The sequence below is a fragment of the Apodemus sylvaticus genome, chromosome 1, assembly GCF_947179515.1.
Source record: "Apodemus sylvaticus chromosome 1, mApoSyl1.1, whole genome shotgun sequence".
Lineage (NCBI taxonomy): Eukaryota > Metazoa > Chordata > Mammalia > Rodentia > Muridae > Apodemus > Apodemus sylvaticus.
In genome coordinates this window covers 199,837,343-199,855,713 of record NC_067472.1, presented here as the reverse complement: position 1 = coordinate 199,855,713, position 18,371 = coordinate 199,837,343, and the positions used below count along the sequence as shown (strand labels likewise).

The 18,371-nt window shown below is 53.5% G+C and overlaps 3 protein-coding genes across 4 annotated transcripts; 1 reads left to right on the top strand and 2 right to left on the bottom strand.

The window, feature by feature from the left end:
- The first annotated feature begins 1,456 nt into the window (after positions 1 to 1,456).
- Positions 1,457 to 8,092, top strand: Trim28 (tripartite motif containing 28). Its single transcript, XM_052170882.1, has 17 exons — positions 1,457 to 1,893; positions 2,156 to 2,268; positions 2,513 to 2,645; positions 4,750 to 4,885; positions 4,967 to 5,083; positions 5,158 to 5,272; positions 5,404 to 5,550; positions 5,654 to 5,768; positions 5,875 to 5,981; positions 6,070 to 6,106; positions 6,188 to 6,233; positions 6,323 to 6,575; positions 6,676 to 6,995; positions 7,084 to 7,207; positions 7,295 to 7,381; positions 7,470 to 7,607; positions 7,694 to 8,092. The coding sequence occupies exons 1-17, from the start codon at positions 1,548 to 1,550 to the stop codon at positions 7,865 to 7,867; spliced, it is 2,508 nt and encodes an 835-aa protein (XP_052026842.1). The 5' UTR covers positions 1,457 to 1,547; the 3' UTR covers positions 7,868 to 8,092.
- A 581-nt stretch (positions 8,093 to 8,673) lies between these two features.
- Positions 8,674 to 11,536, bottom strand: Chmp2a (charged multivesicular body protein 2A). 2 transcript variants are annotated; one of them, XM_052171130.1, is made up of 6 exons: positions 11,381 to 11,536; positions 10,578 to 10,787; positions 9,309 to 9,488; positions 9,102 to 9,232; positions 8,956 to 9,017; positions 8,674 to 8,881 (listed from the first exon to the last, which is right to left on the bottom strand). In XM_052171130.1, exons 2-6 carry the CDS (start codon positions 10,743 to 10,745, stop codon positions 8,754 to 8,756), a joined length of 669 nt encoding a protein of 222 aa, XP_052027090.1. In that variant the 5' UTR covers positions 10,746 to 10,787; positions 11,381 to 11,536; the 3' UTR covers positions 8,674 to 8,753. The 2 variants fall into 2 exon arrangements, with proteins under 2 accessions (XP_052027090.1, XP_052027100.1); XM_052171140.1 differs by lacking the exon at positions 11,381 to 11,536 and adding an exon at positions 11,245 to 11,366.
- A 443-nt stretch (positions 11,537 to 11,979) lies between these two features.
- Ube2m (ubiquitin conjugating enzyme E2 M) lies at positions 11,980 to 14,811 on the bottom strand. Its single transcript, XM_052171166.1, has 6 exons — positions 14,492 to 14,811; positions 13,440 to 13,534; positions 13,313 to 13,351; positions 13,116 to 13,219; positions 12,579 to 12,642; positions 11,980 to 12,493 (listed from the first exon to the last, which is right to left on the bottom strand). Exons 1-6 carry the CDS (start codon positions 14,598 to 14,600, stop codon positions 12,353 to 12,355), a joined length of 552 nt encoding a protein of 183 aa, XP_052027126.1. The 5' UTR covers positions 14,601 to 14,811; the 3' UTR covers positions 11,980 to 12,352.
- Between the last annotated feature and the right edge of the window lie 3,560 nt (positions 14,812 to 18,371).

Here is an 18,371-nt window from a genome sequence, read left to right as displayed (position 1 = left end):
GCCGTGGAAATACTCCACAAATGTCTCTCGGGGGAGCCCGCACTCCCGGCCCCTCCCCCGGGCTGCTATGCCAGCTTCCAGCTTATATCCTTCTTTCCTGAGGTAGGAAGTGAGAGTCCAGAGGCTGGGTCTGGTGGGGGCGTGGTCCGCCGAAGGGTGAACGCAGAATTGCCGAGGAAGGAACAAAGGCTGGGGCGGGGCAAAGCCGTGGGCCCCCAGCCTGATTGGGAACAAAGGCCACACCCGGGACAGTGGCGGGACTCTCCTCGCCCCTCCGCTGCCACGTGGGCGGACGGACCTGGGACCTGCTTGCGGTAGGTCCCAGGCCCAGCCTGGAGCACGGCGGCCCCCAGTGCACTGCGAGGCTGCAGAAGCGTCCGCCCCCTCCCAGCGCGGCAGTGCAGCCGGAGCGGACAGGTTGCCCTGTCCCACACCGACCCATCTCAGATGAAACGCTTCACCGCACTCGGTCCTGCTGTCCTCTGCCTTAGATCAGATTCTTCAACCTAGGTCCCGCTCCTCAGGCAAGACTCCTTCCCAGGCCTTATTGCTCCCTCAGACAGGATTCACCACTCAGATCCAACTTTTATTCCTTCGCGTTAAATGTTCAGTCCTCCCACCTCCAAAAAAAATCCCACTAAAATCAGTATAGCAGAGGACAGAAAAGGGGCTTCCGAAGGACTGGGCAGAGTTTTACAGAGTGGTTTCTCAGTATCTCTCTGTGATCTGCGGTTAGACTTGGACAACTTTCTGCTTGCCGAGTTTAACAATAAGAAAGTTTGGGTAAAGACCGCCTCCACGTTCGGCGGGAACTTCCTGCCAAAGACCCCCTCACCCCTCCACCTGGGCTGCGTCGCTCAGCCCGGCCACGGTCCCGCCCACTCCGTATTGTCCGGCCCCTCTTCCCCGCCTATAGGCCAGGCTGCGGCTGCAGACGTCGCCACGCCTGCCGAGGGGGCGGGGCCTGGGGACCGCTCTGCCGGGCCCGCGCGCACGAGCACGCGGGTTACCAGCCTCGGGGCACCGTGCGGCGGGCATGGAAGACGTCGAGCACGTTCTCTGCCGGTGAATTCCGCACCCGCGGCCTTGCCAGTCTGGACCTAGAGGGACGGCTGCGAGGAAAGGGAGGGCCCTGGCTCGTGCGTAATCTGTTTGCGCCCCGCCCCCAGGCTGCGGTGCCCAGCGCGCGTGCGCGGCGGCGTCGGCGCCAGATATTTCTGTCCCGCCTCCAGGCCGCGGCTCTTTCTGCGTGTGGCGCGCGGTCGGGCGGTTGTTCTCAAGTCTTGCGGCGCGAGTCTCAGCAGCAAGGAAGGAGGCGGCGCGGGTGGCGGCGCCGTCGAGTGTACAGAGGCCGGCAGCCAGCGGCTTGGCCGCATCTCGGCGGCGCCTGGGGCGCGGCGGGCGTCGGCCCAGGAGACGCGTGGCGGCGCTCGGCCTCGCGGCTTCGGCGGCTGCCTGGCCGTTGGCGGCGAGCGCACTTGCGCCTGCGCAGCGGGCTCCGCGCCCCTCCTCCCCTGGGCGGCCCCCCCACCCCCGGCGGCGTGTGAATGGCGGCCTCGGCGGCGGCGGCGACTGCGGCGGCCTCGGCCGCGACGGCCGCCTCAGCGGCCTCTGGTAGCCCAGGGTCGGGCGAGGGCTCGGCGGGCGGTGAGAAGCGTCCGGCCGCCTCTTCGGCCGCGACGGCCTCTGCGGCCGCGTCGTCCCCTGCGGGGGGCGGTGGCGAGGCGCAGGAGCTTCTGGAGCACTGCGGCGTGTGTCGCGAGCGCCTGCGACCTGAGCGGGACCCTCGGCTGCTGCCCTGCCTGCATTCGGCCTGTAGTGCCTGCCTGGGCCCCGCTACACCCGCCGCAGCGAATAATTCGGGGGATGGCGGCTCGGCGGGCGAAGGCGCTAGTGAGTACTGGGTGGCCGGGCGCCCCTCCCCCTCCCCGTAGCCCGTGCTCGTGACTGCGCCTGTGCGAGGGTTTGGGGGCCCGGGCAGGGTTAAGTAGGCCTGTTGGTTTAAGAGGGGGCGGGGAACGGGCCTCTGAATGCCTGAACACCGAGATGCAAAATGTGATGGGAGACGTCAAGGAAGCAGTGTCCTGGCTCGACTGCTTGTGGGAGTGGGAGGCCTAGCTTAGGTGTGCATGCATTCACACTCCTATCTTTGCAGCGGTGGATTGTCCAGTGTGCAAGCAGCAGTGCTACTCCAAAGACATCGTGGAGAATTATTTTATGCGTGGTAGTGGCAGTAAGGCCTCTTCTGACTCCCAGGATGCTAACCAGGTATGTGTTGTGGGATATCTTGGGGAAGAGGGAAGTATGATCTTTTCCAGAGCCTCTCATCCATCAGCTTCCCTAATTTGGTGGATTGTATCCTCGTACAGTCAGTCCCAGTACAGTCCCCAGTCTCTGGCAGGGCAGCACAGATTTGACTGCATAATATGAACTTTAGCTTGTGTTTTCTGGGAAGTAAATACAGGTCTGCTGAATAGTTCTGCCTGCTCTAATCCCCTCCTTTCTTTCACAGTGCTGCACTAGCTGTGAAGATAATGCCCCAGCCACTAGCTATTGTGTGGAGTGCTCTGAACCACTTTGTGAGACCTGTGTGGAGGCTCACCAGCGGGTGAAATACACCAAGGACCACACCGTGCGCTCCACTGGTATGTTGAAGAATTGAAGGCCGTTTGAACTGTTTGTCTTGCTTGACTAAAATGCATACTGATGGATGGGACGAAGTGGATTTTCAGGAACCTGACACAGAACTCAAAAAATGCTTGTGTTCAGGAGCAGACTTTGGAGGCCTAGGTGGAAAGGAAAAGGCCTCACTCAGGCAGGGGGTGTGTAGGTAGGGTCTTTTAACATCTGCTACAGTCAGTACTAGGAAGTCTCTAGGAGGATTGTATGTAGGTTCTGGTGTTGGATCACTTAGCATAAGCAGCTGGCAAAACGGAAGTGACTTCCATTTTTGGATTTGGGTGTTCTCTGGCACCTGGCTTTTTAGACCCCTGGAAAAACAAGGGCTCTGGAACAGGGAGAGTTTCTTGACAAGTTGGGTTAAGTCTCTTAGGCCATCGGTGGGGGTGAGTCTGCATCTTCTCTGATTAAGGTTTACGGTCAGGTTGATAATTGTTTTCTGGGTTTGGTCCAGATTTTTTAGGAGCCACGTTTTGATGTGATGGTGAGTTTTCTTCCCACCTAGGAGGACATTGTTAAGATGGTAGTGGGAAGGATGCTGCTGAGGTGGTATGAGGAGTAAGGAAGGATAGCAAGAGAGCTACACTTCCAGGACAGATCAGGGGTGCATCTGCTCTCTAGCGGTACATAGTTTGCGCTTGGTTAATAGAGCCTGGATTGGATTAGCATTGGGGAGGAAAGGGACTGATGTGTCAGTCTAGTATTACTTTGTATTTTGGTGAGACAGCTTGGGCTGGCCTTGGACTCTTCCACCCCTCCTAAACAGGGTTTTCTCTCTGTAACCCTGGCTGTCCTGGAACTTTGTAGGCCAGATTGGCCTCTTAACTCACAGATTGTGCCTTCCTGGGATTAAAAGCTTTGCCTTGGACTTTTTATGCTTTTCCCATAGCTCTAAAGTGCTAGGATTAAAATAGGCATTTGGAGTGTGCTGTCCCCTGCTCCTTTTGTTTGTATTTTGCTTTTCAAGACTTGGATTTCAAGCCAGCTGGTGGTGGCACACGCCTTTAATCCCAGCACTTGGGAAGCAGAGGCAGGCGGATTTCTGAGTTTGAGGCCAGCCTGGTCTACAGAGTGAGTTCCAGTACAGCCAGGGCTACACAGAAAAACCCTGTCTCAGGAAAAAAAAAAGACTTGGGTTTCTCTGTAGCTCTAGCTATCTTAGAACTTTGTAGAATTTGCTGTCTTCAACTCACAGATACCTATCTGCCTTTGCTACTGAGTACCATGCCCAGCTTTTTTGAGGCAAGGTCTGTGTATAATCTTGTCCTTTAACTCAACTTTTTAAACCAGGAACCAGGATGGTCTTCACAGATTTTATATCTACCTTTGCTTCCCAAGTACTGGTTTTGAAGTTGTGACCCACCAGGCCTTTCTTGTGATAACTCAGCATATATTCCAGCTAGCCCACCTGGCCTGGACTCACTGTGCAAGTCAGGTTGGTCTCAAACTCAGGTCTGCTTTGTCTCCCTAGTTCTGGGACTCAGGACTTTTGAAGACATCTCACTGTACAAACAAGTCTGTTTGAATTTGGTATATGCAGTTCAAGCTTAGCTTGAGCTTACGATCATTCTGTTTCCTAGGTGCTGATATGGTTAGTATTTTATTTTTTTGTTTTGTTTTGTTTTCCGAGTATTTGTTTCTCTGTATTCAGGCTGTTCTGTAGCTCACTCTATAGCCCAGACTGGCCTCGAACTCAGAAATTCCCCTGCCTCTGCCTCCCAAGTGCTAGGATTACAGGTGTGTGCTGCCACGCCCAGCTTGTGATTGGTATTTTTAACAGCGAGTGCTGGTGTTAACTCTGAGCCATCAAGGCCTTGTTTGTTCAGCAATGGCTCATTGGCTGGTGGGAAGATTCCTAGGAAGTAGTAAAGAGATTGTTTCTTCACAAGCTTGTCTTTACTCCTTATGTGAACTGGTGCGTTCATTTCTGAGTAAAAAGCTTCCAGATCTAGGTCATGTCAGTAGATGGATGAGTCAAGGTTGTAGAACAAGCTGGAATGGGGTCATAAGGGGTTTGTTTTGTTTGTTGCTTGAGTTGGAGATGTTAAGAGCATAATTCCTATTTCTTAGGGCCCGCTAAGACCCGAGATGGAGAACGAACAGTCTATTGTAATGTGCACAAGCATGAACCCCTTGTGCTGTTTTGTGAGAGCTGTGACACTCTGACATGCCGGGACTGCCAGCTTAATGCTCACAAGGACCATCAGTGAGTCTAAAGGCATAGTGGGTAGTTGGATACACTATCTTAAGTTTAGCATGCAGGCTCACTTTTTTTTTGTGGTCTCAGGTACCAGTTCTTGGAAGATGCAGTGAGGAACCAACGTAAACTCTTGGCTTCACTGGTGAAACGCCTTGGGGACAAACATGCCACACTGCAGAAAAACACCAAGGAGGTTCGAAGCTCGTAAGTTCCGGTGCCAGGGCTGTTGGGATCCCAGGGCAAGGTTTCCTGGTGGCTTGACTTGTCTTGTCCATTAGGATCCGCCAGGTGTCTGATGTGCAGAAGCGAGTACAGGTTGATGTCAAGATGGCCATTCTGCAGATCATGAAGGAGCTGAATAAGCGGGGCCGAGTTCTGGTCAACGATGCCCAGGTAAAACTTCCTGTTGGACGGGTATTGATCGGCCTCTGCTCATGTTGGCAGCTGACATGACACTATCAGGTTGGAGAAGGATCCTAGTGTGCTCTGCTTTCCACAATGAGGCTGTTTTCCTTAACTTGCAGAAAGTGACTGAGGGTCAGCAAGAACGTCTGGAGCGCCAGCACTGGACCATGACCAAAATTCAGAAGCACCAGGAGCACATTTTGCGCTTTGCCTCTTGGGCTTTGGAGAGTGATAACAATACAGCTCTCTTGCTTTCTAAGAAGCTGGTGTGTAGTGGTGGGCCTCATTCAGCTGGGTGGCCCCTCAGCACCTTGAGACCCTCTTAAGTTGCCAAGCATGCTCATGTGTACCATATTTTTGCCCCATTAGATCTATTTCCAGCTGCATCGGGCCCTCAAAATGATTGTGGACCCTGTGGAGCCTCATGGTGAGATGAAGTTTCAGTGGGATCTCAATGCCTGGACCAAGAGTGCTGAAGCCTTTGGTAGGTTGCGTGGTCTTATTATTTTTTTTTGCTGGGCCATGGGAGCATTTGAGACAGTATTGTGCCTAATGGTAATCCTCTGAATCCTCGTTCCTCTTTTCTTCAGGTAAGATTGTGGCTGAGCGTCCTGGTACGAACTCCACAGGTCCTGGGCCCATGGCTCCTCCAAGAGCCCCAGGCCCTCTTAGCAAGCAAGGTTCTGGCAGTAGTCAGGTGAGCTGGGGAAGGAACAAAGGAGAGGGAATGCGGGCCTCGGGGTTCCTAGTCCCTGCTGATGGCACATGTTCTGTTCTGTCTCTAGCCCATGGAGGTACAAGAGGGCTATGGCTTTGGGTCAGGTAAGTAGTTTTTCCTTTAAATTGGGCTTGGTGAGTACCCCATCTCTGTCTTTTCTGCCAACATTTTTGTCTTCTGAGCAGATGATCCCTACTCAAGTGCAGAGCCACATGTATCAGGCATGAAGCGGTAAGTGTGGCAACCCATTGAAGTAGTAGGTGGGTACAGTGTTAGTGTGGTAGGAATGCATGTGAGCTCATGGCAAGATACACTAACAGGTCCCGCTCTGGTGAGGGAGAGGTAAGTGGCCTCATGAGGAAGGTGCCACGCGTGAGCCTTGAACGCCTGGATCTGGATCTCACCTCTGATAGCCAGCCACCAGTCTTCAAGGTCTTTCCTGGAAGCACTACTGAGGACTACAATCTGATTGTTATTGAACGTGGTGCTGCTGCAGCAGCTGCTGGTCAGGCTGGGACTGTGCCACCAGGAGCCCCTGGTGCCCCACCCCTTCCTGGCATGGCCATTGTCAAGGTAAGCCTGTCTTAATTACATACAGGAGTACAGGATGATGCTTATAGAGTGAAACCTGTCACCCTAAGATTTTTGATATTAATAATAAACTGTCTTACAGGAAGAAGAGACAGAAGCTGCTATTGGAGCCCCCCCTGCTGCCCCTGAGGGTCCTGAAACCAAGCCTGTGTTGATGGCTCTGACTGAAGGTCCTGGTGCTGAGGGACCTCGTCTAGCTTCACCTAGTGGCAGTACCAGCTCAGGCTTGGAGGTGGTGGCTCCTGAGGTTACCTCAGCCCCAGTAAGTGGGCCAGGTATCCTGGATGACAGTGCCACTATCTGCCGTGTCTGCCAGAAACCTGGTGACCTGGTCATGTGTAACCAGTGCGAGTTTTGCTTCCACCTGGATTGCCACCTCCCTGCTCTGCAGGATGTTCCAGGGTATGTGTGAGGTGCCTGGGCAGGATCAGATAGATTGTGGAAAGCTGGTTGTGTCATCAATTACGTTTCCTAATTTTTCTCATCCTAGGGAGGAATGGAGTTGCTCACTCTGCCACGTGCTCCCTGACCTAAAGGAGGAAGATGGAAGCCTTAGCCTGGATGGAGCAGATAGCACTGGTGTGGTAGCTAAACTCTCACCAGCCAACCAGCGGGTGAGGGCCCAGTGCATATGTGTTGGGTGGCCCAGTAGTTGAAGGTTTCCATGCTACAACTTGATATATATCTCTTGTACCCTCTAGAAATGTGAGCGTGTTCTACTTGCCCTGTTCTGCCATGAACCGTGCCGCCCCTTGCATCAGCTGGCTACGGACTCTACATTCTCCATGGTGAGTCCCAGAACAGGAGAGGTTGCAGGTGCCAGGAGGTTGGTGGCTCCCCTTAATGTCTATGTTGTGTGTGTGTCTTTCCCTGCAGGAGCAGCCTGGTGGTACCTTAGATCTGACCCTGATTCGTGCTCGACTCCAAGAGAAGCTATCACCTCCTTATAGCTCCCCCCAGGAGTTTGCCCAAGATGTGGGCCGTATGTTCAAACAGTTCAACAAACTGACTGAGGTGAGCCTGTGGGATGAAGTGGGGAGGGGGCAGCAAGGGGAAGAAAAACCAGGACCCACTCACCAGTGTACTCTTAATTGGACCAGGACAAGGCGGATGTTCAGTCCATCATCGGCCTGCAGCGCTTCTTTGAGACACGTATGAACGATGCCTTTGGTGACACCAAGTTTTCTGCTGTTCTGGTAGAACCACCACCATTGAACCTTCCCAGTGCTGGCCTAAGTGCTCAGGAGCTGTCTGGCCCTGGTGATGGCCCCTGAAGCTGGGGTTCTTGTGGTCAGCCCAGTCCACTCTGGCCCTGGTGATGGCCCCTGAAGCTGGGGTTCTTGTGGTCAGCCCAGTCCAGTTCTGGTCTCTGAATTTTCACCCCATACCCTGCCCTTCCTCTGGTGGCCTGACTCCTGTTCTTGCTGGCCCCGCCCCTCAGTCCTCTTCACAAAATGGTTTTTACTTCTGTGGATTTAATAAAAACTTCGAGTCAGTCACTCATGCTTCAGCTGTTTGGGGACATGATAGAAAGTTCTGCAGGGTACCTTACATCACTTTAGCAGGGTGAAAAATGTGTACGCTGTCCCTGGTCAAGACTTGGATGGGGAGGCCTCACTCAGGTAAAGCTATTTACCAGCTTACACTCAATCAAATTGGGTTGTGTGCACATTGTCAAGGGGTTGCTTTTATAGACATGGTCTTGCTATTCTGGAAATCTATTCAGGCTGGCCTTAACTCAGATCTTTCTACCTCTAGAGTGCCAGTATTATTAAAGCAGTGCTGTGCGTTAGCGCTCAAGTTTTATCCTGGCTTTGACCCCTGAGTTCCACATCTCAAATTGGGTGGACAGTTACCACCTTGTCTGTTGGTCTGGATTGTTAGGTTGGTACTAAACATCTCCATGAATGTGTTAGGTCGGGCATGTGGGTGCTGTGCCCACTTGGGTCACTGGCTTAACTTCTAACGTGGGGCCTGCAGCTGGTAGCTCTAAGAGCCCTTTGTAATAAGTAGTCATCCTCCCCTACTCCAACCTGGAATTTGGGTCCTGTTGTCACTAGTAATAAGCCCACAGCCTTGGTAAGTTTGTGTTCAAATTTCTTTATTATGGGGGTAGGGTGGGGTGGGCAGGGTGTATGCACTGAGGCCAGTGGAGTGCTTTCAGTCCCTACGGAGGTTCTTGAGCCTCTCTTCCAAGTCTGCATCGGCATCAGCCAGGGCTGAGGCTGTGGCCTCTGCTTTCTTTCCACCAGCAGCCACGCTGAGTGAGCCTCCGGTGGAGGGAAGGTCTGCAGAGAGAGTTGGGGGTCAAGAGCTGTGGCTGAGCTTTGAGTGGGTAAATGGGTGGATTTGGGACACTCACTTGACAGCTCATCTGTGAGGCTCAGTCCCAGCTCATCCAGGACCTGGGACACAACAGCGTCACTAGGAAAGAAGAACAACTTGTCAGGACTATGAATTTGTACAGGGCCTGGTAAATATCCCTGCCTTCCTGTTAAGCTCTCCAACCTCTCCTCTTCATCTTCCTCATCACCCATGGCATCATCGATGGCATCGTTCATCATTTCTTCCTTCATGTCCATGATCTCTGCCTGCCGTTCAAACTCCATCATGATCTTCTGGATCTGGGGTAATTTTAGCTGGAAGAAGGCAGGGGGGATGAGTGACCTGCCTGAAGGTCAGTGGGGGTGGGAAAGTGGATTGGGAGGGACAAACCTGTCTGTTCATGGTGCCCATGGCCTTAGTAACACCCTTCATGGCCTGTGCCATTGAATTGTTGGATTTTAGAGTCTGTATCTTGAGGGACACAGCCTGGATGTTGGCCCGCATCAATACAAACTTGCGTACATATCTCCGAGTGCGCACCAGGTCTTTTGCCATGATTCGAACAGCATCCTGCAGAGTGGGCAGGAGAAGGATGAGGCTGTGAGGTTATACATAAGATATAAAATCTCACCCTTGTCTCAGGGATTCCTCAGCCCATATATAGAACAGAGTAGCCTCCTGACAATTCTGCCTTAATGAGGGGACTATAGGCACCAGCTACTGTAAATGTAGAATTGTATAAAGGCCTAGGCTCACTGGGTGGTGGTGACGCACACCTGTGATCCCAGCACTATGGGAGGCACAGGCAGGTGGATCTCTGAGTTCGAGGTCAGCCTGGTCTACAGAGTGAGTTCCAGGAAAGAGAAACCCTGTCTTTTTTAAAAACAAAGCAAAAAAACCAAATCCTAAAAGGCCTAGGCTCAGTACCTATTTCCTTTGATGCAGAGTCACCTCCAGGATAGCCACAATCTTTTTACACCACCCCCCACCCCCACAGCAGACAGGGTTTCTCTGTGTAGCCCTGGTGGTCCTGGAACTCACTCTGTAGACCAGGCTAGCCTCAAAACTCAGAAATCCGCCTGCCACTGCCTCCTAATTGCTGGGATTAAAGGCATGCGCCACCACTGCCTGGCTTTTTTACTCAATTTTGACTCCTAGACTATATCAAGAATCTGTCTTGGGCCAAGGATATGCATTCACCCCAGGCTGTGTCTAGAATCACATACAAACGCATCCAAGGTCCAGCTTCTACTCCCTACCGAAAGGTTGCTGACACACCCCTAGGAAATAACCATCTCTGAACAACTGTTCTTGTCCATCTCCCATCCTTACTGGCCCAAGGCTGACTAGCTCTTGCCTATTTATCACACCTCACACTGCAGCCTGCGGTTCCTTGTCTGGTCTATGCCCACTCCTTAGTTCTCTTGGTTTCCCAGTTTGCTACTCGGCTTGGCAACTGGGCTGTGGTCTGCGTGATGGCCAGCTTTTCTGGAAGCTCACTTGTACTAGCTGTGAAGAGGTCCTCCCTGACACCTCAAACTGGGAAATTAGTCAACACTCCAGGGTACTTTGCTCAAAGCACTGTCACTGTTTTCCTTACAACAGTGGCTGGGATGGCACCTTGCTTCATGTCCCATCCCCTGGCCACTTGACACTTACCATCTGGCCTTGCTTTGCCATCTTTTTGATGTCTGCAATGATTTTCTTTTCCTGGGTTTCTAGTTTCTGTCGTTCCCTGTCCAGCTCTCTCATGGCTCGGTTCAGGGCCCTCTGGTTTTGCCGAAGTAGTTCCTCTGGCGTCTTCCGGCGCCCAAACAACAGGTCCATGGTGGTGAGAGTCCACCAGCACGTCTGGGACAGCCGTCAGACCTAGCCGTAGGGTGCAGGGCCCAGGGTAGCAAAAGAGAAACGGTCATATAAGTAGACAGTGTAGAAACGGGAGGCACGCTTAAGTAGTCAAAAAGGATTAACCAGTGAGAACTAGTTATACATCTCTGACTCATGCACACCTACTCTACTCTCTGCTCGGCTTCCACAGGCGACGGGCAAGCCAGTTTGACTTAAGGGTGTGGTTCTGAAATGTTCCAGGGACCCAGACCCGAGTAGGGACGCCAAGGTGATTGAGTACTGAGGAGCGGGTAGTTGTGAGGTCCCTCGACAAGGGAGGATTGAATGGAGTAGGTTCTGAAATCTAAGTTGGAAGTTGGGCCGTAAGGTGGGGAAGTGGACATGAAAGTGGAGGAATCCAGGCTCGCCGGGGTGGCAGAGTCTGCGCTCAGGATGTGGCAGACACACATCAGGTCTTGGGGGTGTTGAGCCTGCGTACCGAGGGAGGCGGAGGTGAAGACCTCGCTCGGTGTGGGGAGGGGCAGGCGGGCCGCGCGGCTTCCGATCACCCCAGCCTAAAGGCCCTCCTACTCGGCCGCCTAAACGGGACCTGCGGCTCAGCAGAGACCACTCACCGGAGCCGAGAGAACGATGGGCTTCCGCTTCCGGGTCACGCCCCTATCCCTCCGAAGCCTGGGAACTCCACCAACGACAACCCCTCGATTCGGTAGCCTCTGCGGCGGCGGTCGCCGTTTCCGGATTAAACGACCTGACGTCACACAACCCACCCTCTCCGGGAATGCTGGGAAGTACTAGGACGCACGCGCATAGCCAGCCACAGAAGCGCATGCGCAAAGGACCCCGCGCCTCAGTAGAAGGTACAGGTTCCACCCAAGCCAGCCTCGCAGGCCCATGGCGGGAGCACAGCAGGGCTGGCTACTCGTTCTGGAAGGCCCATACTCCACCCACTTTGGGGCAGTTCATTTATGGCATCTTGGCACGAACCAAATTGGCGGGCCCACACATGGCATAAAGGGGCAAGCCTGGAAATGACTTGTAGGCTCCCTTTTGTGGGTGTAAGGGCCAGGAGCTGAAATTAGCCGATTCTTCCACTGCTTGCGCCTCATCCCAGTGAGTGGTCCCACCCCACCCAAGGCCACACACTATCTTCATTATAGACGCTGGTGGACCTCACTTGTACCTCCCACCCCACAGAAGGAAGAGGCAGAGGCCATGCAGTAACATTCCCCTTTAATAGCCTGGTGGGACCTCCAGTGGTGGTGGGGTGGGTTGCTTGGGCCTAGCGACCCAGGCCCATTGCCCACTTACTCCACAGTCAAGAGTGGGGGTTGGACAGCACCCGGCGGGAGGCGGGGCGCTAAACAAGCCAATTCATTTCCCATTGCTGAGCAGGTCGGAGGGAAGGCAGCACCGACCGAATCACGTGGTGGTCAAAAAAAAAAAATAACCAGGGGCAGGTGACAGGGAGGAGAGGCAAGGCCACGGCTGGGGCCGAGGCTACCCCACACACCCTACCTGGGCCCCCAATAAATATTTGCAGGGGATGCAGGGCGGGTAACCCTGGCAGGGATGGGTAATCGCTAACCCTATTTCAGGCAGCGCTCGAAGTAGGTGGACCCGATGTAACCACCTCTCATGGAGCGCTGCACGTTTTGTTCAAACAGCCGCCGGTTGTTCTGCAGGACCTCGGCAGCCTCCTTGTTCAGTGGGTCCTCGGGGTTGGGCTCCTGTGGCCAGTACAAGTGGAAGTCAACAGGCAAGAGAGGCAGGTGGCCAACAAACCCTCAGCCTCAAATGCCTATCCGTACTTACCAAGAAGAGATACTGCAGGCCATAAATTATGGAGTTTATCGTAAGGACTGGCTTCCAGTCCTCTCTGTGGGCAGAGAGCATCAAGGTTATCAGGGGCTGGTGAGTGGGAGGCTGCCACCGGCCCTGCTAATACCAACCAGTCAGGCCCACAGAAGGCCCTTTAACACTGAAGAGTGAGAGCTAAGAAAGAGGGAAGATACGGGACAGGGCTCGGAGAAAGCCAAGGTCAGGTCATTAGAAAAACAATTTGAAGCAGGGCCGTGGTGGTGCACGCCAGTAATCCCAGCACTCTGGGAGGCAGAGGCAGGTGGATTTCTGAGTTCGAGGCCAGCCTGGTCTACAGAGTGAGCTCCAGGACAGCCAGGGCTATACAGAGAAACCCTGTCTCGGAAAAACCAAAACCAAAAAAAAAAAAACCAAAAAAACCAATTTGAAGACAGAAACAGATTGACCATAAGGGGGATGGGGGAGGACAGAGATGGGTGCAGGGTCCACAGAAGGCAGGCTTTGGGAGGGGAAGGAAGGCAGGGCTCGCACCTGAGGATGTTGAGGCAGACGTTGCCCTCGAGGTCAATGTTGGGATGATAAACCATTGTTTCACACTTCACCTTGGGAGGGTCATGTGGGTAACCCTGTCCCACCTGGCTCCAGGAAAAGAGAAATGAGATGGGGAAGTGTTTTGGCTGTGCAGGGAGTCTTCTCCACAGAGTTACCTTTGCACACCTGAGACTCACCTTAAAGCTGAATACAAACTTGCCACTTTTGTAGAAGCCCTGGAAGAGGAAGGGAGAGTGCATGAAGACCCTGCTCGTATGAAGACCCCTGGTCTGTTCTTGGGAATCCCCTATGCTTTACTCTTACTTCATCAGGACAGATAACCAGCTTGAAGTTGAGGAGGTCGTCTGGGTCTGAGAAGCTGATGTCACACGTCTTGGGCAGGTTCAGCTCGTTAATGTCTAGGTTTGGACAGCAGGGAGGGGGGAGAAACAGGTAAAAGAAGGAAGGTAGGTCTGGGCATGTGTCAGCAGAATCCACAAGTTCTGGACCTGAAGAGAGCAGCTCTTTGTGTGGTGTACTTAGTCTGTATTACTACACACTCTTTCCCCTTTTCAGTCTCCTCATGGACTCTTCTGGATACACAGTATCCCATATACAAGCATCTTCCAGTGTAACTGAGTGCCCATCTCTTGGGACAGGGCTGAGTCCTCCACAAGTTCCCATAGCACAGTCCCCAAGAACCTCTATGCTCATAACCCTTGCTTCCAAGAACCCTTGAGCACCTTAAACCTGAGGTGCTCTATCTCTACTCATCATCTCCACTCACTACTGCTTATCTGTCCACCGCAATTCAAGGACCATGGCACACCCCCCACCCCAACACTGAGTTACCCACTCACATCAACTATCCAGCCTCCACCGTCCTCCATATTATTTCAAGTCCAACTTCCCACCTGATCCTGGAGATTTCCATCATGGTAGCTTAAACTGACCCACACTCCCATTTCTTAGTTCCTGTCTCCTTCTTCTCTCCCTCCACTTCACCTCAAACTCAAAACTGTCTGCCTGACCCCCTAGACCTGAGTCCCGGGCCACCGGTCCCCAGTATGAAACACTAAACCATCTCCTACTTCTCCCCAGTTCGTAAACTTCACAATCTTCACAGCCCGACACCCCAGAGCAAAGTTCCCGTCTGACTCTCAGAACTACACCCCTCCCCTAACAGATTCCGGGTCCCTAACTCTCCAGGCCCGATATCCCAACGCCCCGTCCTCGGCCCCAATCTCTGACCCCCCTAGTGACCGCACCCCCGTCCCGCATCACAACCCTCGAACCCTGACCCCCGATACCAAATATCAGAGACCGCATTTTCACGCCACGGTCGCTGACCCCGAACGCAGGGTCCCGACCCCTACCCTTCTGAATCCGGAGCTGCGCCGCCGACGCCTTCTTGCTGCTGCCCTTGGTGCCGCCGGCCGACTCCTCCTCCTTCTTCTGCTGCTTCAGCGAGAACAGCTTGATCATCCTGCCGTCGCCGCCGCCGCCGCAGCCGCCGCGGGGCCCGGGACCCAGGCCACCCGGCCCCCCGCCGCCGCCTGCGCCGCTTCCGCTCCTCGGACCCGCTACCGCGGCCTCCTCCGCTGCCGCCCGCCCGGCCTGCCGCGCTGCTCCGCGCCCACCGCACGGCCCGCCTCGGCTCCCGTAGTCCGGCTCTGGCCTGGCTTAGCACCTCGGGCGTGTTCGGAGGTGCTCGGGAGGACTCGGCGGTTCTCGGCCCCGCCCCTGCTCCGGCCCCGCGCTCTCCTCCCCCTCTTCCACTCGGGTCTTGTGAGGCCCCGCTGCGGCTGCGGACGCCGGCCTTTACCGGTCCGCCGCTCTCCCGCCCGCTTGCTCCCTGTGCTAGGAGGCTGGGAGAGGTGGAAGGAGGCGGCGGTAGCCGCGCTTGCGGCGGCAAGGTACCGCAGGGTACCGGTGGAGGCTCAGCTTCCGCGGCAGGCGCGGCTTCGATGCGGAGGTCGGCAACGGCCTCGGGCGCCCCGCCGCTTCGGCTCTTTCCGTCGCCTGCCCGCTTCGATTTTTCCTGCCTCGGCTGCGCTCTGCGCCTGCGCAGCCCTTGCCGCTCCTCACCCCACCCCCGGTTGCTCCTCGTTGTAGCTTGAGGTTCGGTCTTTTTCGGTTAAGATCGGGTATTTCCGTTTGTGGAGGTGACTATTTGGCGGTCTAGCGGGTACCTCGGATGCGCACCCGGCAGAGTAGGAAGCAGTGCTTGCGACCATTTTTGAGCGAGGCGGGTAGTAGCCGTTTGGCTCTCGGTGGTTGCATTCAATCTTGCACTTGTGGGGAGCGCAGCGGGACCGGGCTAGACTGGATCCTTGCTCTCTGAGGGCTCAGCAAAGGCAGGGCCTGGACGTTATAAGGGATGTTGCCCAAGGGTGCAGAGGCAAGCTCCCTTAATTTCACCGCAATCCCAAATTCGTATTGATGTAAATTATTTTAAAATTCGAATTGTTTTGGAGGCTTGAGGCATCTAGTTGGCTTGAGTCCAGGGGTTCAGGGACACCTAGGCAACACATTGAAACTCTTGTTCCTTAAAATAGATTTATATTGTGCAACAGACGATGAGCGACCTGTAGTTGTAGGGTCCAAGGTGGAAGTGGTATAGGGGCTCATGACTGCGGCCTAGAGACCAGCAAGTGGCATTGTGCCTCAACTGACCTATGTTGAGTGGGCTTGCATCCAATCGCAGTTGAGGGTGCTTGGGAGGCAGAAGGAAATAGCTCGGGAAGGGTCAGTGACTTCTGGCTGGTAATCTAGGAAACCAGCAGAAGCCAGAGTCAATATTAAATGCTTCTGCTGCTTGTCTGGTCACAGCTTGAAAAACATCACCAGAACAGGTTCAGACTCTGTTCTGCTCTCATAAAGGCTCTTTGCCATCTTTGGACAGCGTTTGTGCCACCCAGCATGACCCACGGTTCTACATTCCGGCCTTGGCACACCCTTGCGGGCAGCACCTCCCTTATCCTGACGTTTTAAGGCTAACCCATTCTGAGACCCAGACAGATCGCTCTAGAACTGTTCGTTACTGTTTTTCTCAGCTACGCTACTCTACGCTATTTTTGTACAGCTGCTGCGTTTCTGCCTTGCTTTCTTCCAGATAGCCTCTGTCCCTGTTGTCAAACTCAGCGTGAGGTCCAGGCTGATCTTGAAGTAACTGCATTCCTCTTGTCTCTGTTTCCTCAGTGCTGTGGTTACAGGTATATCCCTCCATTTCTGACTCTTCCAAAGACCCATGGCTGTGTCTAAATGGGGCTCTGGCTAATCTTTCTGGTCCTACAGTTCTACTGACTGGGGTAGCATTTGTTCTTTGACTACTCCTCAGATTGGATTCTAAATTCTGCTTAGCTTGGCTCAGGATGTTAGATCAATACTGAAAATTATGGGGATGTAAGAAAGGAATAGAGGGGCTGGACAGATGGCTCAGTGGTTAAGAGCATTGACTGCTTTTCCAGGGATCCTGAGTTCAATTCCCAGCAACCACATGGTGGCTCACAACCATCTGTAATGGGATCTGACGCCCTCTTCTGGTGTGTCTGAAGACAGCTACAGTGTACTCACAAAAATGAAATAAATAAATCTTAAAGAAAAAAAGGAATAGAGCCTGTGATTCTGGAGCCTGGGTGAAGCTGATTTTCCCCTTGTAGAAGTAGGAGTGCCGATACAGTTAGCTGCTTCAAGGCATTTCTCCCCTCAGCTGTAGACTACACTTAACTAGGAATTTTACCAGAAACTCCATTTCTAGGAAAGGATGTGTACTAAATGTGTACAATTCTAGTAGCTTCTGGTTTTACCTTACCTAATTATAATCCCATCCAAGGCATCTCTGGAGCCACCTGCTAACCTCTGCAAAAGAGGAAAGGAAAAAGGTTTCTTAGCAACCGTTTGGAATGTAACTTGAGAGCCATGGAAAAAGGTATTATAGCTAATGCGAATGCAATCGAGGCTATCCCTTGAGGGTCCTGTATACACCACCTTCCCCCATTCTCCCTCTAAAAACATGTACCCACACTTGGTTATATGTCATGTTGTCTGTTTCTGAGCACTTCTCTCAGGCTTAGAGTTTAAAATATCCACACTTTGCTTTTTACTTGCTAGGGCTGAAATTATTTTCCACACTAGAGCCAAGAACCTGTCTGTTCCGAGTCCAGATCTCTGTTAAGATTAGGGTATTCCACAAGCCGCTAGAGGCTGCCTCATGGAACTGTGCCTCTGTCCCCTCACAGCTGACAGTTGGAGGGAACAAGAGAGTGTCATAGGGACTGGGGATCCCCTCGTTCTGCACAGGATCAGCCTCTGTGTGACTTGGTTTGGCTTGTCTACTTCATCTTGAAGCTAGGTCCATGTTTGGAGTGTCAAGATGAAGTGGTAAGAACAAGTAAAACTAGCCACACAGACGTAGCTTGGACACACCATCCTTAAAACGGTATTCCTGGCGATGCCAAGGCTAGAGCCAATCTGGCACAGCTACCCAGAGAAAGGCCTGACCTTCGGCTTAGGGCCTGAGCTGAGACGTTACATGGAGCTCCTTTGACTACTTGAAGCCCAGTACCCCCTGGGAAGAGAGCAACTGTGCCAAAGCCATAGCCAGTGAGGTGGAAGGGGGGAAGACTGTCGCAAAGGAGGTAAATGCCAGGGGACACCAGGCCCGGAGTGTCCAGGATCATGTAAACTGTTGTCAACTGTATTTCCTATGACTTCCTGCTGAATGCACTCCTGAAGACCTCCCAGGAGGAAGGAGAGCCTAGTGGAGCTATGAACAGAGTCATGGTTGAAGGAGCCTGTGGCCAATGAGGAACAAGTTCCACAGGACAGAGCAGAACTGGTCCTGTGCCTGCAGCCCGTGCCCTCTACTGTGGGAGTTCCACTCACACTCCATCCGGGAGGAAAAGCTTGACATGTTTGAATTTCCAGGTTAAGCCTCCCATTCCGTCCCATGGCCACTCCTCGGTGCTCCTCCTCAGTGCTCCTCCTACTGGAAGAGGAAAGCTTTGCCTGCTTACGGCAGTGCCAGGACAGTGGATTTGGGCTCGGGGAAACAATGTCATGGGGATTGGTTCAGAGCAAGATGGAGAGCTTGAGAGGTAGGCGATCCCTTTGGAGGCCCATGCCCTCCCGAGGCTCTGAAATGAGGGCGTGTCAGGGAAGGCACCGTCAAGTCCTGTCTCCTGACAGAGGCTGAGATATCACTTTAATTCCTGCCTCTGGGCTCTAGACTTGTCTATCTGGGCTTTGCCATAG

Coding starts and splice junctions, on each gene's coding strand:
- Trim28 (XM_052170882.1), top strand. CDS start 1,548: ATGGCGGCCTCGGCGGCGGCGGCGACTGCGGCGGCCTCGGCCGCGACG. Junction 2,646..4,749: donor CCACACCGTGCGCTCCACTG/GTATGTTGAAGA, acceptor CCTATTTCTTAG/GGCCCGCTAAGACCCGAGAT. Junction 6,576..6,675: donor CTGGCATGGCCATTGTCAAG/GTAAGCCTGTCT, acceptor ACTGTCTTACAG/GAAGAAGAGACAGAAGCTGC.
- Chmp2a (XM_052171130.1), bottom strand. CDS start 10,745: ATGGACCTGTTGTTTGGGCGCCGGAAGACGCCAGAGGAACTACTTCGG. Junction 9,489..10,577: donor TGGCAAAGCAAGGCCAGATG/GTAAGTGTCAAG, acceptor CCCACTCTGCAG/GATGCTGTTCGAATCATGGC. Junction 8,882..8,955: donor CCTCACAGATGAGCTGTCAA/GTGAGTGTCCCA, acceptor CTCTCTCTGCAG/ACCTTCCCTCCACCGGAGGC.
- Ube2m (XM_052171166.1), bottom strand. CDS start 14,600: ATGATCAAGCTGTTCTCGCTGAAGCAGCAGAAGAAGGAGGAGGAGTCG. Junction 13,535..14,491: donor GCAGCTCCGGATTCAGAAGG/GTAGGGGTCGGG, acceptor GTCCAAACCTAG/ACATTAACGAGCTGAACCTG. Junction 13,352..13,439: donor TGGTTATCTGTCCTGATGAA/GTAAGAGTAAAG, acceptor TTCCTCTTCCAG/GGCTTCTACAAAAGTGGCAA.